General features: G+C 41.2%; 3 protein-coding genes across 5 annotated transcripts in view; 2 read left to right on the forward strand and 1 right to left on the reverse strand.

Moving 5' to 3' along the window:
• Positions 1-24,126, reverse strand: part of RPL24 (ribosomal protein L24) — a 211,137-nt gene that overhangs the window by 47,459 nt on the left and 139,552 nt on the right. The gene's annotated exons all lie outside the window — the stretch shown is intronic.
• LOC112825552 (protein PET100 homolog, mitochondrial-like) lies at positions 5,424-5,611 on the forward strand. The gene has a single exon (XM_025873620.2). It carries the CDS (start codon positions 5,452-5,454, stop codon positions 5,608-5,610), a length of 159 nt encoding a protein of 52 aa, XP_025729405.1. The 5' UTR covers positions 5,424-5,451; the 3' UTR covers position 5,611.
• Positions 7,895-24,126, forward strand: part of NXPE3 (neurexophilin and PC-esterase domain family member 3) — a 46,455-nt gene continuing 30,223 nt past the window's right edge. Inside the window, exons 1-5 of one of the 3 annotated variants that reach the window (XM_073892773.1) lie at positions 7,895-8,721; positions 9,042-9,159; positions 11,262-11,443; positions 12,992-13,140; positions 14,542-14,830. In XM_073892773.1, coding sequence (XP_073748874.1) covers positions 14,738-14,830 — 93 coding nt within the window. In that variant the 5' untranslated portion in view covers positions 7,895-8,721; positions 9,042-9,159; positions 11,262-11,443; positions 12,992-13,140; positions 14,542-14,737. The remainder of the gene's footprint in view (positions 8,722-9,041; positions 9,160-11,261; positions 11,444-12,991; positions 13,141-14,541; positions 14,831-24,126) is intronic. The other 2 variants (XM_073892777.1, XM_025873583.2) reach the window with 2 other exon arrangements.

Consider the following 24,126-nt stretch of genomic DNA (forward strand, 5'->3'; position numbering starts at 1 on the left):
CAGCATGATGCTTTGATATATGTATATATTATATAATGTTTACCAGGGTAAGGTTAGCTAACATATCTATCACCTCACCTAGTTTTACAATTGTATGTGTTGAGAACTTTTTAAGATCTACTTTCTTAACAACTTCCAAGAAGTTTTATGGTATCAGGTCTTATATCTAAGTCTAATCCATTTCAAGTTAATTTTTGTGAGTGGTGTAATTTAGAGGTCCATTTTCATTCTTTGGTATATGAATATTCAGATTTCTCAGTACCATTTATTGAAGAGATAATCCTTTCCCTATTGGGTATTATTTGCTCTCGTCAAATATTAGCTGACCATATATGCATGGGTTTATTTCTGCACTCTTGACTCTGTTCTATTGGTCTGTTTTTATGCCAGTACTATACTGTTTTAGTTACCGTAGCTTTATAATATAGTTTGAGATCAGGAAATGTGATGCCTCCCACTTTGTTGTTATTTTTCAGCTTTGGTTATTTCGGTCTGTTGTGGTTCTGTATGAATCTTAGCAATGTTTTATCTATTTCTGTAAAAAAAAAAAATGTCATTGGAATCTTGATAGGGATTGCATTGAATCTATAGATGGCTCCAGGTAGTATAGACATTATAATGATACTAATTCTTCCAACCCATGAACATAAGATTCCTTTCCATTTATTCAAGTCTTCCTCAATTTCTTTCATCAATGACTTTTAGTTTTCAGTGTAAAGCTCTTTTACCTCCTTGGTTAAATTATTCTTAAGTATTTTTTTGTTTTTGATGCTATTGTGAATGGGATAGTTCTTAGTTTTAGAAAAGTAACTAATTTTTGTATGCTGATTTTTGTATCCTGTAGCATGAATGAATTTATTGATTAGTTCTAATATTTTTTTGGTGGAGTCTAGGATTTTCTATATATAAGATCATGTCATCTGCAAACAAAGACAATTTTACTTCTTTCCAATTTTGCTTTTTATTTCTTTTTCTTGCCTGATTGCACTGGCTAGTATTCTGTTGAATAGAAGTGGTGAGAGTGGGCACCCTTGTTCCTGATCTTACTGGAAAAGCTTTCAGCTTTTCACCATTGAGTGTGGTGTTGACTGCGCTTTGTCATATGCGGCCTTTGTTATGTTAATGTCAGTCTATTGAGAGTTTGTATCATAAAAGAATGTGGATTTTTTTTTTAAAGATTTTATTTATTGATTTGAGAGAGAGAATGAGAGAGAGAGAGAGAGAGAGACCATGAGAGGGGGGAGGGTCCAAGGGAGAAGCAGACTCACTGCTGAGCAGGGAGCCCGATGCGGGACTTGATCCCGGGACTCCAGGATCATGACCTGAGCTGAAGGCAGTCGCTTAACCAACTGAGCCACCCAGGCGCCCAAAAGAATGTGGATTTTGTCAAATGCTTTTTTTGCATGTCTTGAGATGATCTTATGATTTTTATCTTTCTATTAATGCAATGCATCACATTTATTGATCTGTGTGTGTTGAACCATCTTTGCATGGTATATTATCCCTCTAATGTATTTTTGAATTTGGTTTGCTAGTATTATGTTGAGGAAATGTGAATCTAAATTCATTAAAAATATTAGCTTATAGTTTTCTTATTGTGTCTGGCTTTGGTATCACTGATGCTGGCTTTATAAAATCAGTTTGGGAGTGTTCCCTCCTCTTAAATTTTTTGGGAAGAGTTTGAAAGGATTGGCATTAATTCTTTAATGTTTGGTAGAATTCATCAGTGAAACCATCTGGTCCTGGGCTTTTCTTTGTTGGGAGGTTTCTGATTACTGATTTCATCTCCTTACTCATTATTTTTTACTGTTTACTCCTTATTCATTTCTCTCTGATTTACTCTTGGTAGATTATATATTTCTAGGTCAGAATTGTGTGTCAACTATATTCAAATTTAAAAAATTTAGTTTAAAAATAAAAAAAAATAAAAACATCAGAGCAAAAGAATCTGTACTCTAAGGAGCAGAATAAAGGGGTAAAAGTCTGATCATCTGATCATCTGCTAGATGACCAGACTTGTGAAACTATTTGGGGTGATCTTCTTAAATGTATACAGCGGATCTAGTGGAGCATCTGGAAAAAAATAAGAGTGGGCATATAGCAGATCATGGGACTGAAAAAAATAAGGCAGTTTTTAATTCCAAGAAATTTTTTAAAATACAAGAAAAGATGGGGGGGGGGCCTGGGTGGCTGTTTACACACAAAACTATTTACTCCTTACTCATTTCTTTCTGATTTACTCATGGTAGATTGTATGTTTCTAGGAATTTCTCTATTTCTTCTAGGTTGTCTGATTTGTTGTTGTATTAATTGTTCATAGTAGTCTCATGATCCTTTGTATTTGTATGGTATCAGTTGTAATATTCTTTCATTTATAATTTTATTTCAGTTCTCTCTTTTTTTCTTGGTTAGTCTAGCTAAGGGTTTGTCAGTTTTGTTTACCTCTCAAAGAGCCAACTTAGTTTATTAATCTTTTCCTTTCCTGTTCTCTATTTCATTTATTTATATTCTAATCTTTGTTATTTCCTTCTTTGGTTAACTTTGGGTTCAATATGTTCTTTTTCTAACTCCTTGAGATGTAAAATTAGGCTGTTTATTTGAGGTCTTTTTTCCTGATGTATCACTATAAACTTCCCTTTGAGAACTGCTTCCTTTTTAATTTTTAAAAATCATATAAAATTTTATTTTTTGTTTCAACTTAAAAAATGTTTACTCTTTAAAAGATATTGTCAATACAGTATAATGCATGCACATAGTAATAAAATAATGAAAAATGGCAGTCTCCTACCCTGTCCCACGCTACCTCTGAGCTATCTCTTCTGGTATTAACTTCGGTATGCTGTTTTGACCTGATCCCTAAGTTTTAGACATTTTCAACTGAGTTCCTCTTATGATAACTGAGGACTTGGCTCTGTACCATCCTTTTCCTACTGTGAATAATGGCCATAAATTTAGTGAAGTCAAAATTCAGTCTTTATTATTATGTAAGTAAATATATTTTACTGTATAGGGTACTATTATACTATGATTACATTTCCATTCATATATATATATGTATTTTTTTAAAGATTATTTTAGAACATGTGTGCATGTGAGTAGGGGGAGGGGGAGAGGGAGAGAGAATCTCAAGCAGACTCCCCACTGAGCACTGACACTGTGGAGTCAGTTGTAGGCTCGATCTCAAGACCCTGAGATCATGACCTGAGCCAAAATCAAGAGTCAGACAATCGACTGAGCCTCCCAGGTGCCCCATCTTTTCTTGTATTTTAAAAAATTTCTTGGGGATGCCTGGGTGGCTCAGTTGGTTAAGCGACTGCCTTTGGCTCAGGTCATGATCCTGGAGTCCCGGGATAGAGTCCCGCATCAGGCTCCCTGCTGAGCAGGGACTCTGCTTCTCCCTCTGACCCTCCCGCCTCTCATGCTCTCTCTATCTCATTCTCTCTCTCTCAAATAAATAAATAAAATATTTTTAAAAATTTCTTGGAATTGGGGCACCTGGGTGGCTCAGATGGTTAAGCATCTGCCTTCGGCTCAGGTCATGATCCCGGGGTCCTGGGATCGAGTCCTGCATGGGGCTCCCTGCTCGGCGGGAAGCCTGCTTCTCCCTCTCCCTCTGCCTCTGCCTCTCTCTCTCTCTCTCTCTCTCTCTCTCTCTCTGACTCTCATGAATAAATAAATAAAACATTTAAAAAAATTTCTTCGAATTAAAAACTGCCTTATTTTTTTCAGTCCCATGATCTGCTATATACCCACTCTTATTTTTTCCAGATGCTCCACTAGATCTGCTGTATACATTTAAGAAGATTACCCCAAATAGTTTGACAAGTCTGATCATCTAGCAGTTATCACTCCCTCCCTGCCCTACCCTTTTACCCCTTTATTCTCCTTATAGATCCTTCTGTTCTGATGCTTTTTTTATTTTTAAATTAAAATTTTTTTAAAGATTGTATTATTAGAGAGCACGAGGGGCAGAGGCAGAGGGAGAGGGAGAAGCAGACTCCCCACTGAGCTGGGAGCCCAATGCGTGGCTCAATTTAGAACCCAGGGATCATGACCTGAAGCCAAAGGTAGATGCTCAACTGAGCCACCCAGCTGCCCCTAAAATAAATTTTTAAAATTTGAATATGGTTGACAGAATTCTGAGAACTGTTTGCTGCGTCCCTTAAGTTTTGGTATTTTGTCTTTATTTTCATTTGTCTCAAAATATTTTTTTTATATCCCTTTAATTTCTTCTTTTATTCATTGGATGTTCAGGAATGTGTTTAATTTCCATGTATTTGTGAATATTCCAGTTTTCCTCCTGTTAATGATTTCTAATTTCATTTCACTGTGGTTGGAAAAGATAATTGATATAATTTTTATCTTCTTTAATATGCTGAGACTTGTTTTGTGACCTAACATGATCTATCCTAGAAAATGTTCCATGTGCTCTTGAGAAGAATGTGTTCTGCTGCTGTTGGATGGAATGTTCTGTATGTGTTAGATCCATTTGGTCTGTAGTGTTGTTCAAATCTGCTGTTTCCTTATTGATTCTCTATCTGGATAATTTATCCATTGTTGAGAATGGAATATTAAAGTCTCCAACTATTATTGTATAGCTCTGTATTTCTCCTTTTAGTTCTGGTAGTATTTGCTTTATATATTTATGTAATATATCTGATATTTATCTACATAATATTTAATATTTATATCTAAATATTTACAATTGTTAGATCTTTGACAAATTGACCTCTTTATCGTCACATACTGACCTTTAAAACTAATAGAATAGTACATAAGGGCTGAAGTTTTATTATATGTAAATTTTACCCCCAAAATTTTCAAGTAGGATGTCAGGGGATCTTAGGATGGAGTATGGATTATGACAACTGAATCTAAGTATTACAGGTGTATGACATAAATTCACTGAACGGGTAAGAAAAAGGGGGATGACCTAAGTGGCTTTGGGAAAAATTGTTTTGAGTGGATAGTATAAGGGTCTTAGTCCATTTGGGCTGCTATAACAGAATACCAGCGATGGAGTGGCTTATAAACAACATAACTTTATTTCTCACAGTTCTGGAGGCTCGAGGTCCAAGATCAAGGTACCAGCTGATTGGGTGTCTGGTGAGGGTAGTTTTCTGATTCATAGATGGCTGTTTTTTTAGTGTGTCCTCACACGGTGGAAATGGCGAAGGAATTCTCAGGTGTCTTAAAGGACTACACGAAGAAAGTCCCACACAGGGCAAAAATTCCAGCACAAGCTGTGAGGACTCTTTCATCTCTTGGTAAGGAAGTGTTCCAGGCCAAGGCCATATGTATGAAAGACTGCATGCATGAGACTGCCTTTCTCAGCAAGAGGCAATTAAAGTTAAATGAGGTCATAAGGGTGGGGCACTAATCCAATGAGACTGGTGTCCTTGGGAGGGGGGATAAAGAAACAAGATGGGAATGAAGCTGGAGGTGTTTTAGATGACACACTACCTAACCTTCCCTGTGGCTATGTTCTGGATTGCCAATCAGGTCAGGTGGTTTGAGGACTATGTCATACAGCACAAGAGGGAGCTGTGGCAACCTGAGAAGGAGGACCAGCATGGAGAGCTAGAAGAATTCAGACAGGATATGAAGTAGCAGGAGAAGAAGCTCCTTTGCACTGCCCAGCAGAGCTCCTGAGGCCTCCAAGTGCCCACACACACACACACACACACACTCACACACTTCCTTTAGGAAAAAAAAAAAAAAAGGAAACAGAAGGGGTTTATCTCCAAGCCAATAAGAGAGCTCTCACCAGGAACTGAATCAGCTGGCACCTTGATCTGGGACTTCTAGCTTCCAGAACTGTGAGAAAATAAACTTCTGTTGTTTAAGCCACCCAGCCTATGGCATTTCATTATGGCAGCCTGAACAGACTCATACAGGCACCAAATTCCTCTTCCTTCTAGTCTCCTACCGTTGGCAGAATCTTCTCATGGTCAATGGTGTTATGGAAATAGGGTGTTTGGTACCTAATGTGACAGTAGTCACTTATTTTGAACAATGGTTTGAGGGGCTTGGGGGCCAGATTTTAGTCACTTGTTCAAAGGGTTCAGAAGCAAACAAGCAGGAACTGACATGGGCTCAGAAGTGCTTGTGCCCCAAGCTTCTGCCATCAGAGATGGAGCCAGGTTGTTGGTAAATATCCCCCAAATTAGCTACATCAGAAACAGGTTTAATTTGCTTTTTTGCTTATCTAACTTTAAGATCCATGCTTTGTTTTCTTAGAGAAATAAAATTTAGTAACATTAGCATCTAAACTTTTTTGCTGATGGGTCAGAAATTAACAGTTCCTTTGGTTTTGTATCATGACATACAAACCTTATGTTCTCATTTTTTTTCCAGCTTTCAAAGTTAGATTATCATAAATGTATTATTCAGAAATTCCTTATGCCATGTCATAACCTGAGGTAGGGAATTTAAGAGGAAGAGATTTGGGACACTGTGCTAGGGGACTTTTCATTTGTCATTTCATTTATTTCTAAGTGCAGGTAGTGTTGCCCCCAATTTACAGTTGAGGAACTGAGCCCAGAGAAGTTAAATCCTTTGCCTAGGATGGCACTGCTAGTAAGAGGCAGAGCTGTGTGTCAGCCCCAGTCAGGCTAAGATCCAAATTGTATATTTTGTGTATGATAGTATTTTTCATTGGGAGTGTGGTGACTTTGCAGTCAGATTTATTTGAAAATATCTGGTAGTGATAGGCAGGCCTCTCTGGTCCTGGCTGCTCTTGTTTGTGGCTAAAACGACTGTATATAGTAGGTAAGATGACTCAACTGCTTCAGGGTTATGAGTGCCTGTGTGAGAAAGGGGTTATCAGAGATCACTAATGTGGTCCAAAACCATGCCCTAGAAGTCAGCATATCCTGTTCAAGTATTTGCCACTTACCAGGCAGCCAAACTGTAAAAGATAGGTGATGGGGCGTCTGGGACATAGGACTTAGAGCACAAGTTTATCATATGGGGTTCTTCATCTGGCACAGAGGCAACGGAAGCCACTTTTATGAATAGGCCCTGGAAGGCTGAATTTCTCCAGGAAGGAGAATGAAACTCCTTTTCTTCCATTTGTAGGTCTAGTCACCCATGCATGTAGTCCTGCCACGAAAACATCTGAATAAGCACGTAGAGTCCATTGTGGTCAGTAAATGTAAAAATAATTAATGTTAGTTGCAATTTGTATTAGTTCTTCTTCAACCTTGAGATAATAGTCTGGGGGTAAGTCTATTTTTAGAGCCTGCGTTTTGCTGGGATAAATTCCATTAACCCCACTGTGCACTGAAGAACACAGAGCAGTCCGCAGTACCTTCCGGCTTCCTGAGCGGGTCCTCTGTCTTCCAAGGACTCCTGTCAGTTTCTGAATTTCACATAGCCGTGGAGGTCTTACCGCTTAGAGGAATGTCCAAAATAGGATAACCCAGAATTGGGGCGGGGGGGGGGGGACGTATGCAGGCATTTTTGTCACAAGATCTATGTTATGTACAGGGAGAGTAAAAGGAACAGGCTGTTTTAAGGGCAAATAGAGTAAGTCGACTAATTTCAAGCAGGGCAAGATGTAAGGATCCGTCGTCCCAGTGCTCGTGCATGGCCAATAGTGTTTTTTTCTGGCAGAAGAAACAATACGTTCCGCCACTGACAGGAAAGACGGCCCAAGTAGGGGCTTCTCCGGTTTGGTCATTTTCGCTGACAAGAAAAAAGCCTTGAAACAGATTGTCCCTGGGAAACCCTGATGTTCGAAGGCGAGAGAAGCCGGTCCCGAGAGGGGCCAGAGCTCAGGCCACAGGGCTACAGCTGGGCGGCCCCCTTGCGCGCAGAAGCAAGGCGGCACCGCAGTACGAGCGGCGCCCACAACGCTTGCCTCGCCTCGGGGCTCAGCGTTCCGCGCAGGGCGGCCGCGGCTGTCAGTCAGCGTCCTTGGCCCGCCCCTCCTGGAATTCAACCAATTGTAGCCGGGGGTCGGGGGTGAGGAGACGTAGCGGGGCCAGGAAGCAGGGGCCAGGCAGTCTGGCGCAGCGGCTCCAGATCTGGGCGTCCGAATGCCAAGCGACCGGAGAGAGCACCGCGGACAGCTGGGCCTGCCGGTGAGTGCGGGACTCCGGCTTGTGCGCAGGCGCCGGGCTGGGTCCCTGCCGCCCGAGCGACCCATTGCTTGGCGCCTCGCGAGCGCCTCTAGTTTGCGAAGCCCCTTCCTCCGCACGCGCCGACCTCTGAGTCCCCGGCCTGGTGCAGAGGAGCTGCAGACTTGGGGATCACGGCTGGAGGTTCTGGAGCCAGAAAGGGGAGGCTTCAGCCCTCGGCGGGGGAAGAATTGCAGCCTTCGGCTGCCGCAGCCTCGGACCTGAGTTGCCCGAGCCAATGCGGGTCCCGGCAGGGAGGGGGCGGGGCTGACGCAAGCATCTCCGCGCTCAGTTTTCTGGACTTGCTGCAAGGCGGGCAGGTGCAGCCGCCAAAGACCTCTCCCTAACTCGGTGCGGTGCACCTTGCGACGCCTCCCTCCTCAGCCCCATTCTCCGGTCTCATTGCTGCCCCGGGATCCAGCTGCCACTTGCCTGGCGATGCTCTCACACTTTGGACTCTTCTGGCATTACTGAGCTGACGCTTTGGGACATCAGATTCAGGTCGTATGGGGAGAGAAGCGTGTGACTTTGCAAGGTGTGATGTGGAAACCCTGGCCTGTCACCCATCTCCGCTTGACCAAAGGCCAGTAGGGTGGTGGTAAGTGGCATTCTCCGTCAGGATTTATACGAATTTTGTGTGTAATTGTCTGTAAAATTTTCCTTTCTTTTCATTATTTACTCTAAAGGAGGATTGCTGCCAGTTTCCTAAAGATGAAAATCACACTGCTCAATGGGCCTTCCCCTTCCTCAGTGTGGTTATCATTTGGAACATCAGGGTGTACTTGAAGCTGGCGGGACTCCCAGACCCTAATCATTAATTGTCTGATTCCATGCAGTGGAGGCAGCAACACGCTTTCCTCCAAGGTGTTTGGGTTCTGCTTTCCTTTGACTGTACTTAGTCTCTTGTCTCCTTCACAGTCTCTGGCCTGATACAGTGCTGTTATTTGTTACTGAGATGGGAAACGAAGGAATAGATCACTGAAGCGAGGTTGGCTGTCCTTGTTACCCTGGAATCGGATTGTCCTGAGGGGACGGTGTAAGTTACAATTCCGAGATCATTTTGGAAAGGCCATCCCTGACCCACTGATACAAATAACCCCTCTGGCCACCTTATACTAGCGGTTCCCCTGCTTGGCAGTATATTATAATCATTTGGAAACCTTTTTTTAAAAGCTGTTTCTTGGACCCTGCTCCCACCAGATTCCGATTCAGTTAGTTGAGTCTAGTCTAAGCATTGGCATTGTTAAAAGCTTACAGGATGATATTAATGTGCCTGCAAGGTTAAAGAACACAGCCTACCAATGTGCCTTATTTTTTTTCTTACAGCTCTTACTACTCTGTGACTTATTTAACTGACTTCTTTACTTCTCATCTGCTCCTCTCCACCCCTCCAGCCCCCCATGAAAGCATGGGGTGCTGCTTTGGAAGAAGGGCAAGGGAAGGCCTGGGTGGTGAGTTAGCACTTTGGGTGTGTGAGGTGGGGATAAATGAAAGAGAAATGGAATCAGGGGAAACAAGTCCTGCAGACCACTGCTGTGCTTCCTCTTTGTCCAAGGGTTGACCTTATTTGGTGACCCATCATTGTCATGTTTGTGGATATGTCTCCAGTTCTTTCTCTAGGGCCTGGCCTGTTAAGTTTCAGGGTCTTATCCAGCACCCTGTGAAATATAGCTGCTGTTTGTTATTTATTTATTGAAGTATGGTTGATATGCAATATTATATTAGTTTCAGGTGTTCACCATAGTGGTTTGACATTTATATACATTATGAAATGATCACCACAATCAGTGTAGTTACTGTCTGTCACCATACAAGTTATTACAGTATTATTCACTATGTTCCCTATGCTATATTTGCATCCTCATAACTTACTTATTTGGTAACTGGAAATCTGTACCTCTTAATCCTCCTCATCTATTTCGCCCCCCCCCTCCCCTCCCCTCTGGCAACCATCAGTTTGTTCTCTGTGTTTATGAGTTATACAGCTGCAATTTGGAAAGTTTAATATATAACTTTTTAGAGGGGGAGAGGCAGAGGGAGAGAGAGAAAGAGAGAGAGAGGGAGAGTCTTAAGCAGGCTCCATGCGGAGCCTGACATGGGGCTTGATCTCACAACCCTGAGCTGAAATCAAGAGTTGGATGCTTAACTGGCTGAATCACCCAGGTGCCCCTGATATATAAATATTTAAGTCTGGTTATATTCCATGTAAATCTGTGATCTGTCTTCTATGTAGGGGGTCCATGTATTCTGAATTAAAATTCTAGACATTTGGTCTGGCAAGTACAATTATATTTATGTGGATAGCAGTTCGGGGTTTTTAGAATGGGGACTGTCCCAGAAACTGGCTGTGTGGTTATCCTGTAATACATTGTCTTTGTGAAATGGTTGTCTAAGAACTTTAGTTCCCTAGAGGAGGGGTTTGCTGCCTAATTTTCTTTTTAGTACTGAACTCAACGATCTCATTGATGTTACTGACAATTTTAATTCCCAGTGATGAAGCAGTCACTCTGTAATTCTCTTATGAGATGGGGTAGGAGGTCAGGTATACATAATGGCAGTCTAGGGTTGTTGCGACAGGCCATAAAGAAGTTAGATTGGCTGGCAGGTAGTCTTAATCAGCTTTGGCGAAAGAGACCCAACAGACCGTGCATTTTACTTTTGGCTTGTCCTTCGAACATAAATATGAAGCATGACTAAGTGGTGGACTGATACATTAGAAGGATTTGAAAACAAGATCACTCAAATTTAAATTCCTCCTGAAGTAATCTTAACTTTTGGATCTAAATACCTCTTGTTTTCTATAGTGGTGGGATGGGTTGTTGAAGTACATGATTATTCTAGTATTTAAGAAAAGTAACATATGGAGCTTTTATCTTTGATTTGTGATTTTTCAGTTATATTGCTAATTATAAAGTTTTGACCTTCAGCTCAGATCCAGGAGTGACTTGTTGTGTTTAAGTTAATATATATAAATAGCCAGTTACTGTTTTTTATTAGTAGTAAAGGAAATGTTTCTCCTCCTATGTTATACTGAAATCTATGTGCATCTTGGTATAAAATTGTACTCTTTATTTCAAATATGTTTTCCTTAATTTCAGCATCTTTAACCTGTATGTCATATGCGTATCCCTGTTGCAGCAGGAAGAATGGTATCAAAATGAGAAAACATCAACCCGTGCTTTGAATGTGGCAAGAAGAGAATAAGTGTTGTCATGATTGCTTGAATTCAGGACTTTACACTGGAAGGAAAGTTAGATGTAAGCTCAATCCCTTAGTTCTAATAAGCACCTCTTCTTGGGAACTGGAAATTAAAAAAAAAGGTAAATAACATTCAGTAATGTATTTTTATTTTTCATTGATCTAGGAAACTTTTCCTTAGAGTCATTCCCATCTAGCACTTTTGTTTTTACTCAATTCTAAGGCACTTTGAGATACCGAATGATACTATCTTGCTGTTTTTGCAAATAACTTTCTTCTTATAATGCCTAGGTTTTATATTTGTAGGAAAACAGTAGAGAATGATTAGAGATTCCTTCTTTCCCTTTGAAATTTTTCATTTTAAATTGAATTGTTTTCCTCTATTTGGTTTAATGCTCTGTTTCTCCTTATGGCTCGTCTTTAATTATTACTTTTAGAAACCTGCTTTTTTCTTTATATTTGTAATTTTTATTTCCCGGTGAAAAACTAGGACACAAAGATAAAGATGAAGGAGAAAAAAAGCTGCGCAGAGGTAGCAACTATCAACATTTTAATATATGTCTTTTCAAAGAGAGGTCTAAGTGCGCCTCAAGCCACATCCACTTAGATACACAAGTGGGTCTCTCAAGGCTCAGTGCTTTGCTTGCTCCTAGCAGGAAGTTGGGTCTTTTCTTGGCATGCCCCTCCAGGAATGATTTTCAGTACAAGTCCTTGGCCATGAGGGGTTTCTTGCATGTTTGCATTGCTGCCTGCATCCCTCTAGTCCCTGTAGTTCTGGAGTCTGCTGCCCTTGCCGTGCTGCTGCACCCCTGACCTCCGCTGCACTGCTGCCCCCCTGGCTCTGAATAACACTGACCTTCCTGAAGCTGCTGGTGTTTCCGCAGTATGCACCCTGTGCTTACTGTTGTGCTGCTGAATCTCGGTGGAGTATCATCTTTGGTCTTCTCCCTCTCTGGGCGTGAGGGAAGCCTATTTTTTTAAGATTTTATTTATTTATCAGAGAGAGATGCAGCCAGAGAGGGAACACAAGCAGGGGGGAGTGGCAGGCAGAGGGAGAAGCAGGCTTCCCGCTGAGCAGGGAGCCTGATGCGGGGCTCGATCCCAGGACCCTGGGATCCTGACCTGAGCTGAAGGCAGACGCTTAACGACCGAGCCACCCAGGCGCCCCTGGAAGCCTATGATTCTTATGGCCACCTCCTTGAGAGGGTTTCTGCGGAGGAGCAGTTGGGCCCTGATGACAGTTATTTCTTCTAGTTCGTAGCCACTCCTTCCCAGAATTTACAGGCACTTTGGGGTGAGTGGGTGCTTGGGTGTTAGAGAGGGGAGGGGTTGAGGGGTCATCAAAGGCTTGAGTGCAGTCTTCCACAGTGCTTGGTATCCCTGTAGAGGTGACAGCCTGTAGAGGAATAAATATTCCTATTTAATTGAGGAGAGGAGTGTAAGCTTTTCCATGGGAATTTCTGGCACTGAGTACAGTGTGTGGTACAGAGTAGGCCTCCATAATTTTTTGTTTTGTGCATTGTCAAATCAACATATATCATGTGAGGGGGGAGATGCTGTGAGGGACTCAAAGGAGTGTGAGGCATTGTTATTACTAAGTTGCTTTTTCTCTGATACATGGTTTCTGTGTCTTGTTTCGTTTTGTTTTTAAGATTTTATTTATTTGACAGAGAAGGAGAGCACAGGCAGGGGGAGCAGCAGAGGGAGAGGGAGAAGCAGGCTCCCCGCTGAGCAAGGAGCCCGATGCGGGACTCGATCCCAGGACCCTGGGACCATGACCTGAGCTGAAGGCAGACGCTTAACCGACTGAGCCACCCAGGCGCCCCCTGTTTTGTTTTGTTTTTTAAGATTTTATTTATTCGAGAGAGAAAGCTCACAAGTGGGGGAAGGGGCAGAGGGAGAGGGAGAGGGACAAGCCGACTCCATGCTGAGCACGGAGCCCTACCCTGGGGCTCGATCTCACTATCCTGAGATCACCACCTGAGCCAAAACCAAGGAAGTGTTTGAGTACCTTCAGTTGGACTCTTAACCTATTGAGCCACCCAGACGCCCCTGATTTCTGGTTTTCGTTTTTTTTTTTTTTTTTTAAATCGTAATTGGTATAAGTCTACTTGGGGGCACAGGAAATACATACAAATACAGGGGAGTGAAAACGCTGAGAAGTGAAGTGAGAAGAAAGTGCTGTGGAAATTCTGAGGATGGAGAGCAAGTTAGAATAGCCTAGCTCTGTCTCCTTTATGAAGCAGAGGTGAGGAGGAGTTGTCGTGGTCCTTGGGCATGGGAGAGGATTAGACAGGCGGAGTGGAAGAGTGAGGGAGGAGAACAGCTTGCCAGGTCCAGTACAAAGCTGCAGGGAACTCTGGTGCAGCTGAGGTATTCAAAGATCCTCTGCGCCATAGTTGTGCACCCTTTCACCTTGACTTCTCCACCCTGCCCTCCGTGGAGAGTCTAGGTAGAAACAAAATCCTAGTATTTTTTTCTGTTTACCTAAACTAAAATAACAACTGGGGAGAGCATTTTGAGTTCATTCTATGGGGGAACAGGTAGGAGCGGCAGGCTCTGAAGTCCTCTGCCTCTAGCAGTTATGATGAAGGATTTGGGTCTCCTTTTAATCCTCAGGCTTAGCTTTTCTTTCCTATATCTTCAGGGCAAGTGTCTTCCCTCCTGGGCCCTGTTACTCAGCTGAGGGAGCATCATCAGTGCTACATATATGGTGGGGGAGCTGGATGTCCAAAGGGTGTTTCATGTCTTCTGCTGTGCAGGGGGACAGCACTCCTTGTTTCCTAGAGGAGGTCAGGATGGTTTGCACAGTCTTCCAGAACTCCGCATAAAATCACCAGGTTTCCTCTCAATGCTTGTCAAATATAATTACTTCAGGAGTGTTATATAACTTGAACTATAAGGGAAGGGGAGTGATTTTATTTAGACCTCTAGAAATTTAACAGTGACTTTAATTTTCTAATTCTAAGGGTTTGAAGACATTCTTCAAAGTGAAAACCTAAAATTTGCGGGACAAATATCGCTGTATTTATATGGAAGTCTGGGGTTGGGTTTGAGCAAATTGAATATGGAACAGATCTTACTGTGCTCTGGCTCTTTGCTTTCCCCTCATGACTTTGGACCTTTGAGAGGGTTAAGGAAGAAGTGTGGCATGTTTCCTATTACCACACGCTAGGCTGTTGCAGTTGGTGATCTGTATTCTCATCTTCCCTCTTTGAAGGAGTCCTTTGAAGAAAAATGTGCTGCTTAAATCAACCCCAGCCTCTCCTCCATACAAAGAACTCTTAATGATACTAGCAGAAAAGAAACAAATTCAGCTTAAAGCTCATCTGCAGATCAGAAGAACGAAGACATGGAGTTTTGAGGAGTGAAGGTAGCATGGCGTCGGCCATGGGTGATCAAGACACAGCCAGACAATGTGGATCAGTTCCTTCAAACTACGGCTTTTCTGCTGTCTGCTTGCAGTGCTGATGGTGGTGGTGCTGGTCATCAATGTGACTCAGGTAGAGGTAAGTACTTCGTATGCCCCTTCATAACTAGGGGAACCAATAGCCTAGGAAATGCTGATCATCAGAAAACTTATCCTGGTCTTAGCTCTTGTTTTCATTAATTCAGGAATTGTTTGAGTACCTTCAGTGGTTATATGCTGTGCTGTGATGACAGACATGATTTCTTTGCTGATGGAGCTCATATTCTAAATGTGCATGGGACAAAACAATAATCATAATCATACAATAATAATAAGTGATAATTAGAAATTGTGAAGAGTACGGTAAGGAAAGGAAAGCAGGCTACTCTGTAGTCGCTAGAGGGATGAAGGAAGGCTTTTTCAAGGAGGGGACCTTTTAGCTGGCTGCTGGCCAAAAGCCGAAGGAGTATCTCAGAGGAGGGAGTTGATGCATCTGTCCTGAAGACTACGGAATGCACACAAGGGCAGGGACTGTGTTTTACTGATCCCTCTCAAGTGCCTGGCACTAGGAAGGAACTTAGTAGTATGCCCCTCTCCCCTGCCCTGCCACTCATAGGCCACCAAAATTTATGGGGTAATTCTAGATAAAATGATGCTGCCCTTTTACTTTTGTTGGCCTGTGGTACTTCTCAGGTTGCAGGTCCAACTTAATTACGGTTTTTCTCTGCTTCTTGGCTTTTGCTATAGATGGAATGTCTGTGTCCCCAAGCATTCTGGCCGTCTGGGAGCTCTGATTATGGTGGTCTTTCATGCTTTCAGGTTTTTCCTTCAGCCTCCGTAGTTTCATCATGCTCTTGGGCCCTCCAGTACTCTGCTGAGTACTCGAGCGGGACCCTCTGCAGATCCCCTGAGTTCTCTCTGTCTCTACCTCTCCTGCCACTCTGTCCTGTGGATTCACTTTGGTCTTTTAAGACTCGGCCATATCTCTTCAACTTGACTAGTTGACCAGGCTCCACCCAGGATCAATAGGTCTTTTGGTAGAGTGCATTGAAACATTTTCCCTGTCTAAAGAGGTCATCTTGTCCAAGATGAGAATATTGCCATGACTTTTAAACTGTTCAATTTATTACTGTGATGAAAATTGATAAAGAAGCTTAGGTTGGGGGATGGGGAGCGGGAAAGGCTCTGAAGCTTGGCAGTCTGCCATCCCTTAATCCCCTTTCCATCCTGTGCTTCTGATCCTGACTATGCTTTTCTTGTGATTAGAGTATCTGAGCATTTCCGGAAAGTACAGACTCCGTTTTAATAAGAAATATCACATAGTATGAGAAGGAGGTATATGTAGCAATATCCAGCAAAAGTTGTGGAAGGGATCATTAGTATTTCTCTGATAAGCTCTTATTGAGCATAGCCTGTTTTTTTTCCCCCCTTATTCATTGATATTTTAAATATATATATTTTTCCGATTATAAAAATAGTACCAGTCTGTTAGGGATTTTGGCTGTAAGTAAAATAAACCTGATTCTGTCTGACTTTAATATTAAGGAATATTACTTGTTTGCCATAGAGTCAGGAGGTAAGTTGGGCACAGTTGAGGCTCTGTTTCTCTGTAAGTCTCTTATTTCTGCCCTCCTTCCTCTGTGTTAGCTTTATGCATGGCGTCCTCTTTCATGGTTGGATTTTAGGATGCTGTCATAGCAATAGGTGTTTGCATCCTTGTTCATGTTCAGATTAAGAGATAGTTTGTTCTCTCATAACTCTCTGAAGAGATTACTTGCATTTTTCCATTTGCAAGTAAAATTCAGATAGCTGTTACCAGAGCCCTGGCTGGGTCTGGATTTGACTGCAGGCATCCACCAGAAACTTCCGGCCAGCCTCTTCTGGATTTTCATATGCGAGGATTGGGTCACATGCCCATTCCTGAATCAGTCACTTGGGATTATCCCTTAATCAGTCAGGTCCACCCCTGAGCTGACAGGTCAGCAAACAGCAGTGCTGTTTTTCAGTAGGCAGGGAGTGAAATAGATATGGGATGTAAGGTCCACTCCAGACCACCACTGACAGTGGCTCCAGGAGTGACCATTGGTGTTTCCTCTTGGCTTTGAATCTAAAAAGGTGGCAGACCCTGGAGTTGTCCTTATCACTGGCCTAGAATAGAGTTGTCGCTTAGGAAAATTTAAGCAAATTGATCTTTTTGCATTCTTTTTCATTTGTGAATAAAATTCATGTGGCTTAGCACCAAGTATCTGGTAATTCTTGGATTAGGCTGTGTAGGTCAATTGGCTGGTTTTTTTTTTTAATTCCACTATAATGAATAGACTGTGTTATATTAATTTCAGGTGAACAGTACAGTGATTCACCAATTCTGTATATTATTCAGTGCTCATCCCGATATGTGTACTCAATCCCCTTCACCTATTTCATCCATCCCCCTACCAACTCCCTTCTGGTAACCACCAGTTTGTCCTCTATGTTTAAAAGTCTGTTTTTTTTGGTTTGTCTTTTTCTTTCATTCTTTATTTGTTTTGTTTGTTAAATTTCACATATGAGTGAAATCATATGGTATTATGTCTTTCTCTTACTTATTTCACTTAGCATTCTATAGGTCCATCCCTGTTGTGGCAAATGGCAAGATTTCATTTTTTTTACGGCTGAATGATATTCCATTGCATATATGTACCACATCTTTGTCCATTCATTCATCTATGGATGGATACTTGGGTGGCTTCCATATCTTGGCTATTGTAAATAATGCTGCAGTAAACGGGGGGGGGGACATATATCTTTTTGAATTAGCGTTTTCATTTTCTTTGGGTAAATACCCATTAATGTAGTTACTGGATCATATGGTAATTCTATTTTTAACTTTTTGAGGAAACCTCCATACTGTGTTCTAAACTGGCTGCACCAGTGTGCATTCCAGTGCATGAGGGTTCCTTTTTTCTCCACATCCTTGCTATCAGTTGTTTCTTATGTGGTTGATTTAGCCATTCTAACAGGTTTGAGGAGATATCTCATCGTGGTTTTGATTTGCATTTCCTTGATGATGAGTGACATTGAACATCTTTTCATGTGTCTCCTGGCCATCTGGATGTCTTTGGAGAAATGTCTGTTCATGTTTTCTGCCCATTTTTAATTGGATTATTTGTTTTTTTTTGGTGTTGAGTTGTGTAAGTTCTTTATATATTTTGGATTGTAACCCTTTATTGGCTATGTCATTTGCAAATATCTTCTCCCATTCCGTAGGTTGTCTTTTTGTTTTGTTGATTGTTTCCTTTGCTATGCTGAAGCTTTTTATTTTGATGTAGTACTAATAGTTTATTTTTGCTTTTGTTTCCCTTGCCTTTGGAAATATATCTAGAAGAATGTTGGTGTGGCCAATGTCAGAGAAATTATTCCCTGTGCTCTATTCTAGGATTTTTATGGCTTCTGGTCTCCTATTTAGGTCTTTAATCCATTTTGAGTTTATTTTTGTGTATGATGTAAGAAAGTGGTCCATTTTAATTCTTTTGCATGTAACTATCCAGTTTTCCCAACACCATTTGTTGAAGAGTCTTTTTCCCATTGCATATTCTTGCCTCCTTTGTCAAAGATTAATTGACCAAATAATCGTGGGTTTATTTCTGGGCTCTGTATTCTGTTCTGTTGATCTATATGTCATTTTTGTGCTAGTACCATACTGTTTTGGTTACTGTAGTTTGTAGTGTATCCTGAAGTCTGGGATTTTGATATCTCCAGTTTTTTTAATTCATTTATTTGACAGAGAGGCTAAAGAGAGCATGAGCAGGGGGGCAGAGGGAGAGGGAGAAGCAGACACCCTGCTGATCAGGGAGCCCAATGTCGCAGGGCTTGATCCCAGGACCCTGGGATCATGACCTGAGCCAAAGGCAGACACCTAACTGACTGAGCCACCCAGGTGCCCTGTGATGCCTCCAGTTTTATTCTTCTTTTTCAAGACTGCTTTGGCTATTCAGGGTCTTTTATGGTTCCGTACGAATTATAGGATTATTTGTTGTAGTTCTGTGAAAAATGCTATTGGTATTTTGATAGGGATTACATTAAATTTGTGGATTGCTTTGGGTAGTATGGACATTTTAAAAATATTTGTTCTCCCAATCCATGAGCATGGAACACGTTTCCATGTGTTTGTGTCATCTTCAGTTTCTTTCATCATGTTTTGTAGTTTTCAGAGTACAGGTCTTTCACCTCCTTGGTTAAGTTTATTCCCAAGTATTTTATTATTTTTGGTACAATTGTAAATGGGGTTGTTTCCTTAGTTTCTTTTTCTGCTGCTTCATTGTTAGTATATAGAAATGCAAATGATTTCTGTATATTGATTTTGTATCCTGAGATTGGTTGTTCTTGAATAGCTGTGGATGGCTACTCAAGGAACAAGAGTAAAAGTAGAAGAGGAAGAGAAGAAAAGGGTAGGAAGGAGAAAGGGGGTATGTTGTGAGCATGCATGGTTTGGTCCTTATTGGTTTGTCATATTTTTACAACAACTAAAAAAGAGAGGGAGGATGGAATTTTTCCTAATAGGTAATCAGTAGATAAGGGAGAATTTTCTTTTCCTTCCTTTCATTGGGATGCAGTTGACATATAACATTTTAGGTTTAAGGTGTGCAACATGTTGATTTGATATTTGTATATTGCAATATGATTATCATCATAGGATTTTACAATATCAGATCTTACAACATAGTCTTTAATCCATTTTGAGTGGTGTAAGAAATGGGGTTAGTCATTTGTCTGCTTGTTGTCCAGTTTTTCTAACACCATTCACTGAAAAGACTGTGCTTTCCGCATTGAGTATTTGTGGCTCTCCTGTTGTATATTAGTTGATCCTAGGGTTGCCTGGCTGGCTCAGTTGGTAGAGCATGTGACTCTTGATCTTGGGGTCATGAGTTTGAGCCCCACATTGGGCACAGAGATTACTTAAAAAAAATTAGTTGATTGTATATGTGGGGCTTTATTTCACAGTCTTAATTCTATTCTGTATTTATGCCAGTACCATACTGTTTTGATTACTATAGCTTTGTAGTGTAGTTTGAAATCAGGACGTATGATACCTTCAGCTTTGTTGTTTCTTAGGATTGCTCTGTTTTTTTGGGGTCTTTTATGGTTTTATACAAATTTTGTTTTTTCTGTTATTAAAAATGCCATTGAGGGGCGCCTGGGTGGCTCAGTTGGTTAAGCGACTGCCTTCGGCTCAGGTCATGATCCTGGAGTCCTGGGATCGAGTTATGCATTGGGTTCCCTGCTGAGCAGGGAGTCTGCTTCTCTCTTTGACCCTCTCATGCTCTCTCTCTCTCTATCTCATTCTCTCTCAAATAAATAAATAAAATCTTTAAAAAAAATGCCATTGGAATTTTGATAGGGATTGCTTTATAAATGTCTGTTTGGTCCATTTTATCTAATGTATGTATGGTTCAAATCCAATGTTTACTTGTTGATTTTCTGTCTGGATGATCTGTCCATTGACGACAGTGGAGTATTGAAGTCCCTACTATTTTTTTTTTTAAGATTTTATTTATTCATTTGGGGGAGAGAGAGCGAGCTTGAGAGAGAGAGAGAGAGAGCACAAGCAGAGGGGGAGGGGCAGGGAGAGAAGCAGACTCCCTGCTGAGCAGGAAACCCAATGCGGGACTCGATTCCTGTACCCTGGGACCATGACCTGAGCTGAAGGCAGACGCTTAACCAACTGAGCCACCCGGGCGCCCTCCCCTACTATTCTTTTATTGTTGTCTATTTCTCCCTTCAGTTCTGTTAGTATTTAATTAATATATATATATTAATATATTTTGGTGTTCTGTTGTTGGGTTGGTATATGTTTATGATTGTTATATCCTCTTGATGAATTGACCTCTTTATCATTCTATAATGACCTTTTTTTGTCTCTTGTTATTGTTCTTAGCCGAAAAGTTTTTTTTGTCTCATATAAGTATAGCCACCCCCTCTTTCTTTTGGTTTCTACTTGTATGGGATATCATTTGTCATCTCTTTGCTTTCAGCCTATGTGTATCCTTAAATCTGAAGTATCTTGTAGGCTGCCTATAGTTGTGTCCTTTTTTTTTTTTTTTTTAATCCATTCAATTACTGTTTGCCTTTTGCTTGGTGAATTCAATCCACTTACATTTAAAGTATTTATTGGTATGTAAGGACTTACTAATGCCATCTTATTAATTGCTTTCTGATTGTTTTGTATTTTCATAGTTTCTTTTTCCCTTTGTTTGTGCCTTCTTTTGTAAATCGGTGTTTTTCCATGGTGGTATGCTCTGTTTTTCCTTTTTTTCTCTTGTGAATCATTTCAGCTTGAACGACTCTTTTCAGCATTCTTGCAAGGCAGATGTAGTGGTGATGCACTTTCTCAGCTTTTGTTTGTCTGAGACAGTCTTTGTTTCGCTTTCATATCTGAAAGCTAACTTTGCCAGATGCAGTATTTTTGGCCCACACTTATTTTCTTTCATAACTTTGAATATGTCATTCCTCTTGTCCTGACCCAAGGAGTTTCTGCTGAGAAACCTGCTGATAGCCAAATGGGTGTTCCTTTCAGATTACAGTGTTTTTTTTTTTTTTTTTCTGGCTGCTTTTAGGATTCGCTGTGCTTTTTTTTTTTTTAAATTTTATTATGTTATGTTAATCACCATACATTACATCATTAGTTTTTGATGTAGTGTTCCATGATTCATTGTTTGCATATAACAGCCAGTGCTCCATGCAATACGTGCCCTCCTTAATACCCATCACCAGGCTAACCCATTCCCTCACCCCCCTCCCCTCTAGAACCCTCAGTTTGTCTCTGTGTTTGTTTTTGACAGTGTCATTATATTGTGTCTTGGACAAGGTCTTTTTGCATTGAGATGATTGGATGATCTATTAGTTTTGTGAACTGTGAAAAAAACACAGGTCATTCAATTATACCCCCAGGTTTAGGAAGTTGGCAGCTGTTTCTAATATTTGTATATTTAATGTCATCCCGTAGATCATGTGCTTTCTCTGTTCTTTTTCATTCTTTTTTTCTTCGTTCATTTCTGATCGGGTTATTTCAAAGTTGCTGTTTTCCAGCTCACTTATTATGTCTTCCATTTGATCTACTCTACTGTAGATGCTCTCTATAGCATTTTTCATTGCATTCATTGCATTTCTGTTTACTTTTTTATGATTTCTCTCTAGATTTCTCATTTTGTTGAACTGTCTGTGTTTTCTTAGTTTGTTGTTTCCTTAACCAGCTGTTTTGAATTATTTATCAGATAGCTTGTTAAATTCTGTGCCTTTGAGTTAGGTTATTGGAAGATTGTTGTTATCTTTTGGTGATGATGTATTTCCTTGATTTTTCATGTTCTTGTAGATTTTTGTTGCTGCTTTTGCCTTTAAGGTAGCAGATACTTCCTCAAATCTATACTAGTTACCTTCAGATGGGTTAAACTTTTTGTTGGTCCTATAGTATGTGGAGTTTTCTCCTCCTTATGTGGATACATCTTCTCCACATTTTTGCTTCTTCATGTGACACAATTCTTAAGCTCTTATCTCTTCCCTGAGTCTTACAAACCACCAGACTGGTTGCTGATAACTTCTTTTGTTTTCTAGAAAGTGGCACTGTAACTCAAGTTTCTGGTTTCTTCTTTGCCTATAGATATTAGTCTCTTTTTCTGATAGCACTCATTTATCAGACTTACATTTGCCACCTCACTTGGAATTGTATGTGAGGAGCTGGTTGCAGAGTTGGGCGAGGTGTGAGTTTAGCACTCAGGGTGTTGGGGTGCTTGTGGGCCCGGTGGGGAGATTGTCAGGTGAGGTTCTCCCATAGGCTTATGGATCAACTTCCTGCTAAAGTTCTCAGCGCAGTCAGCAAGTACTGCATCCCTTCAATGCCTTTGATACTTTCATTTACCTTTTTCCTGATCTCCTCCCTCCCACCAGTCATGGAGGTCCAGCTTCAGTACTCTGGGTGCTGCTGGAGAGAAATGAGTTTCTCCACCAGCATCGGATTCAGCAGGGATAGCTGAGTATTAACTCACCACTCTCCTTTTCCCTCTTGGGAGAGGATGCTGCCAGATGGTTCAGCTACACTGTGTTGTGTTGGGGGAGGGACAGCACTGGCAGTTTCTGTTAACCGCTCCAGTCTGTCACCAGTGGCAAGCTGGAATCTCCTCCTCTAGGGAAGGCTGGATTTCCACAAATTCTTTTTCATTCACTGGGATCTGCCCAGGTCAGCACTCTTCAGGTTTTTCCCGACTGTGGCCATGAGGGGTTAGGGCAGGTTCACTGGCTCTTCTGCAGCCTGTGCTGAATCTGTCTGCCTATTACCTGATGCATGTGTGGGTGAGACGCCTAGGTCCCCTGGCATATGATGCTGTTTCCCACAACTCCCATAAAGGCACTTTTGTTTGTGGTTGGGTGCCTGATTAGTTGTTGAAAGAGGGACAAAAAAGGAGGAATGGCTTAAGCTGTTACATGCTGATGTCAATTCTGCTAAGAGGAAATTTTCAGTCATTTTTGTTTCCTCTATTTTTTTTTTTTTAAAGATTTTATATTTGAGAAGGAGAGAGGGAGCATGAATAGGGTGAGGGGCAGAGGGAGAAGCAGACTCCCCGCTGAGCAGGGAGCCTGACTGGGGGGCTTGATTCCGGGACTCCAGGATCATGACCTGAGCCAGAGGCAGACTGAGCCACACAGGCACCCCCCTCTTAATTCTTTAAATTAACAAATAATACCATGTTCTCCTTTAAAATGAAGGCTCCTAATGAAATCCTTTCCATTGAAAATATCTGTAAGTGTAAAATGGAAGAAACCACAGATTCTAAGATAATTAAAAATTCTTTATGTATTTTGGGATTATTTTTACCTTGTGTGGTATTATTTTTACCTGTATAAGATTTTGAAGTGTTTTGGCATAGGTGGGGAGCTTGAGGCATTTAAGTGGTTTGTAACAGGTAATACTAGCTATTGAGGAGAATAATTTTTGGCTTTGCTTTGTTGTTATTGGTTTTTTTCCCCCTTGCAGTTTAGCTCATTATATAATGTTGATCAGTTTCCTGGGTTAAGTACTAAAAAGGTTCTGCACACAATTTCCAGTGTGTATGTGAGGGGTTTTTCTACACCACAAGGCAATTTGTGGATGTCAGTAGGGTATTCTACAATTCAACTCAATTCTGACACTATCTACCTGGAAATTGCATTGTATCCCACATATTAAGCGCTCAGTTCTACAAGACTGTCTTTCCCTCCTGCTCCACCACACACACACACTATAGATGTCATTTGTAAATTTGGGTTGTCACCTGTGCTTCTTACCAACTGGGTATAGATTGGAGTTTCCAGTGACCCCCACCTTGGGTTTAATTAATTTGTTAGGGTGGTTCAGCAGAACTCAGAGATACATTTTACTTACTAAAT

The sequence above is a fragment of the Callorhinus ursinus genome, unplaced genomic scaffold, assembly GCF_003265705.2.
Source record: "Callorhinus ursinus isolate GAN/ISIS: 27379988/994484 unplaced genomic scaffold, GSC_fseal_2.0 scaffold1, whole genome shotgun sequence".
Taxonomy (NCBI): domain Eukaryota; kingdom Metazoa; phylum Chordata; class Mammalia; order Carnivora; family Otariidae; genus Callorhinus; species Callorhinus ursinus.

Coding starts and splice junctions, on each gene's coding strand:
- LOC112825552 (XM_025873620.2), top strand. CDS start 5,452: ATGACACACTACCTAACCTTCCCTGTGGCTATGTTCTGGATTGCCAAT.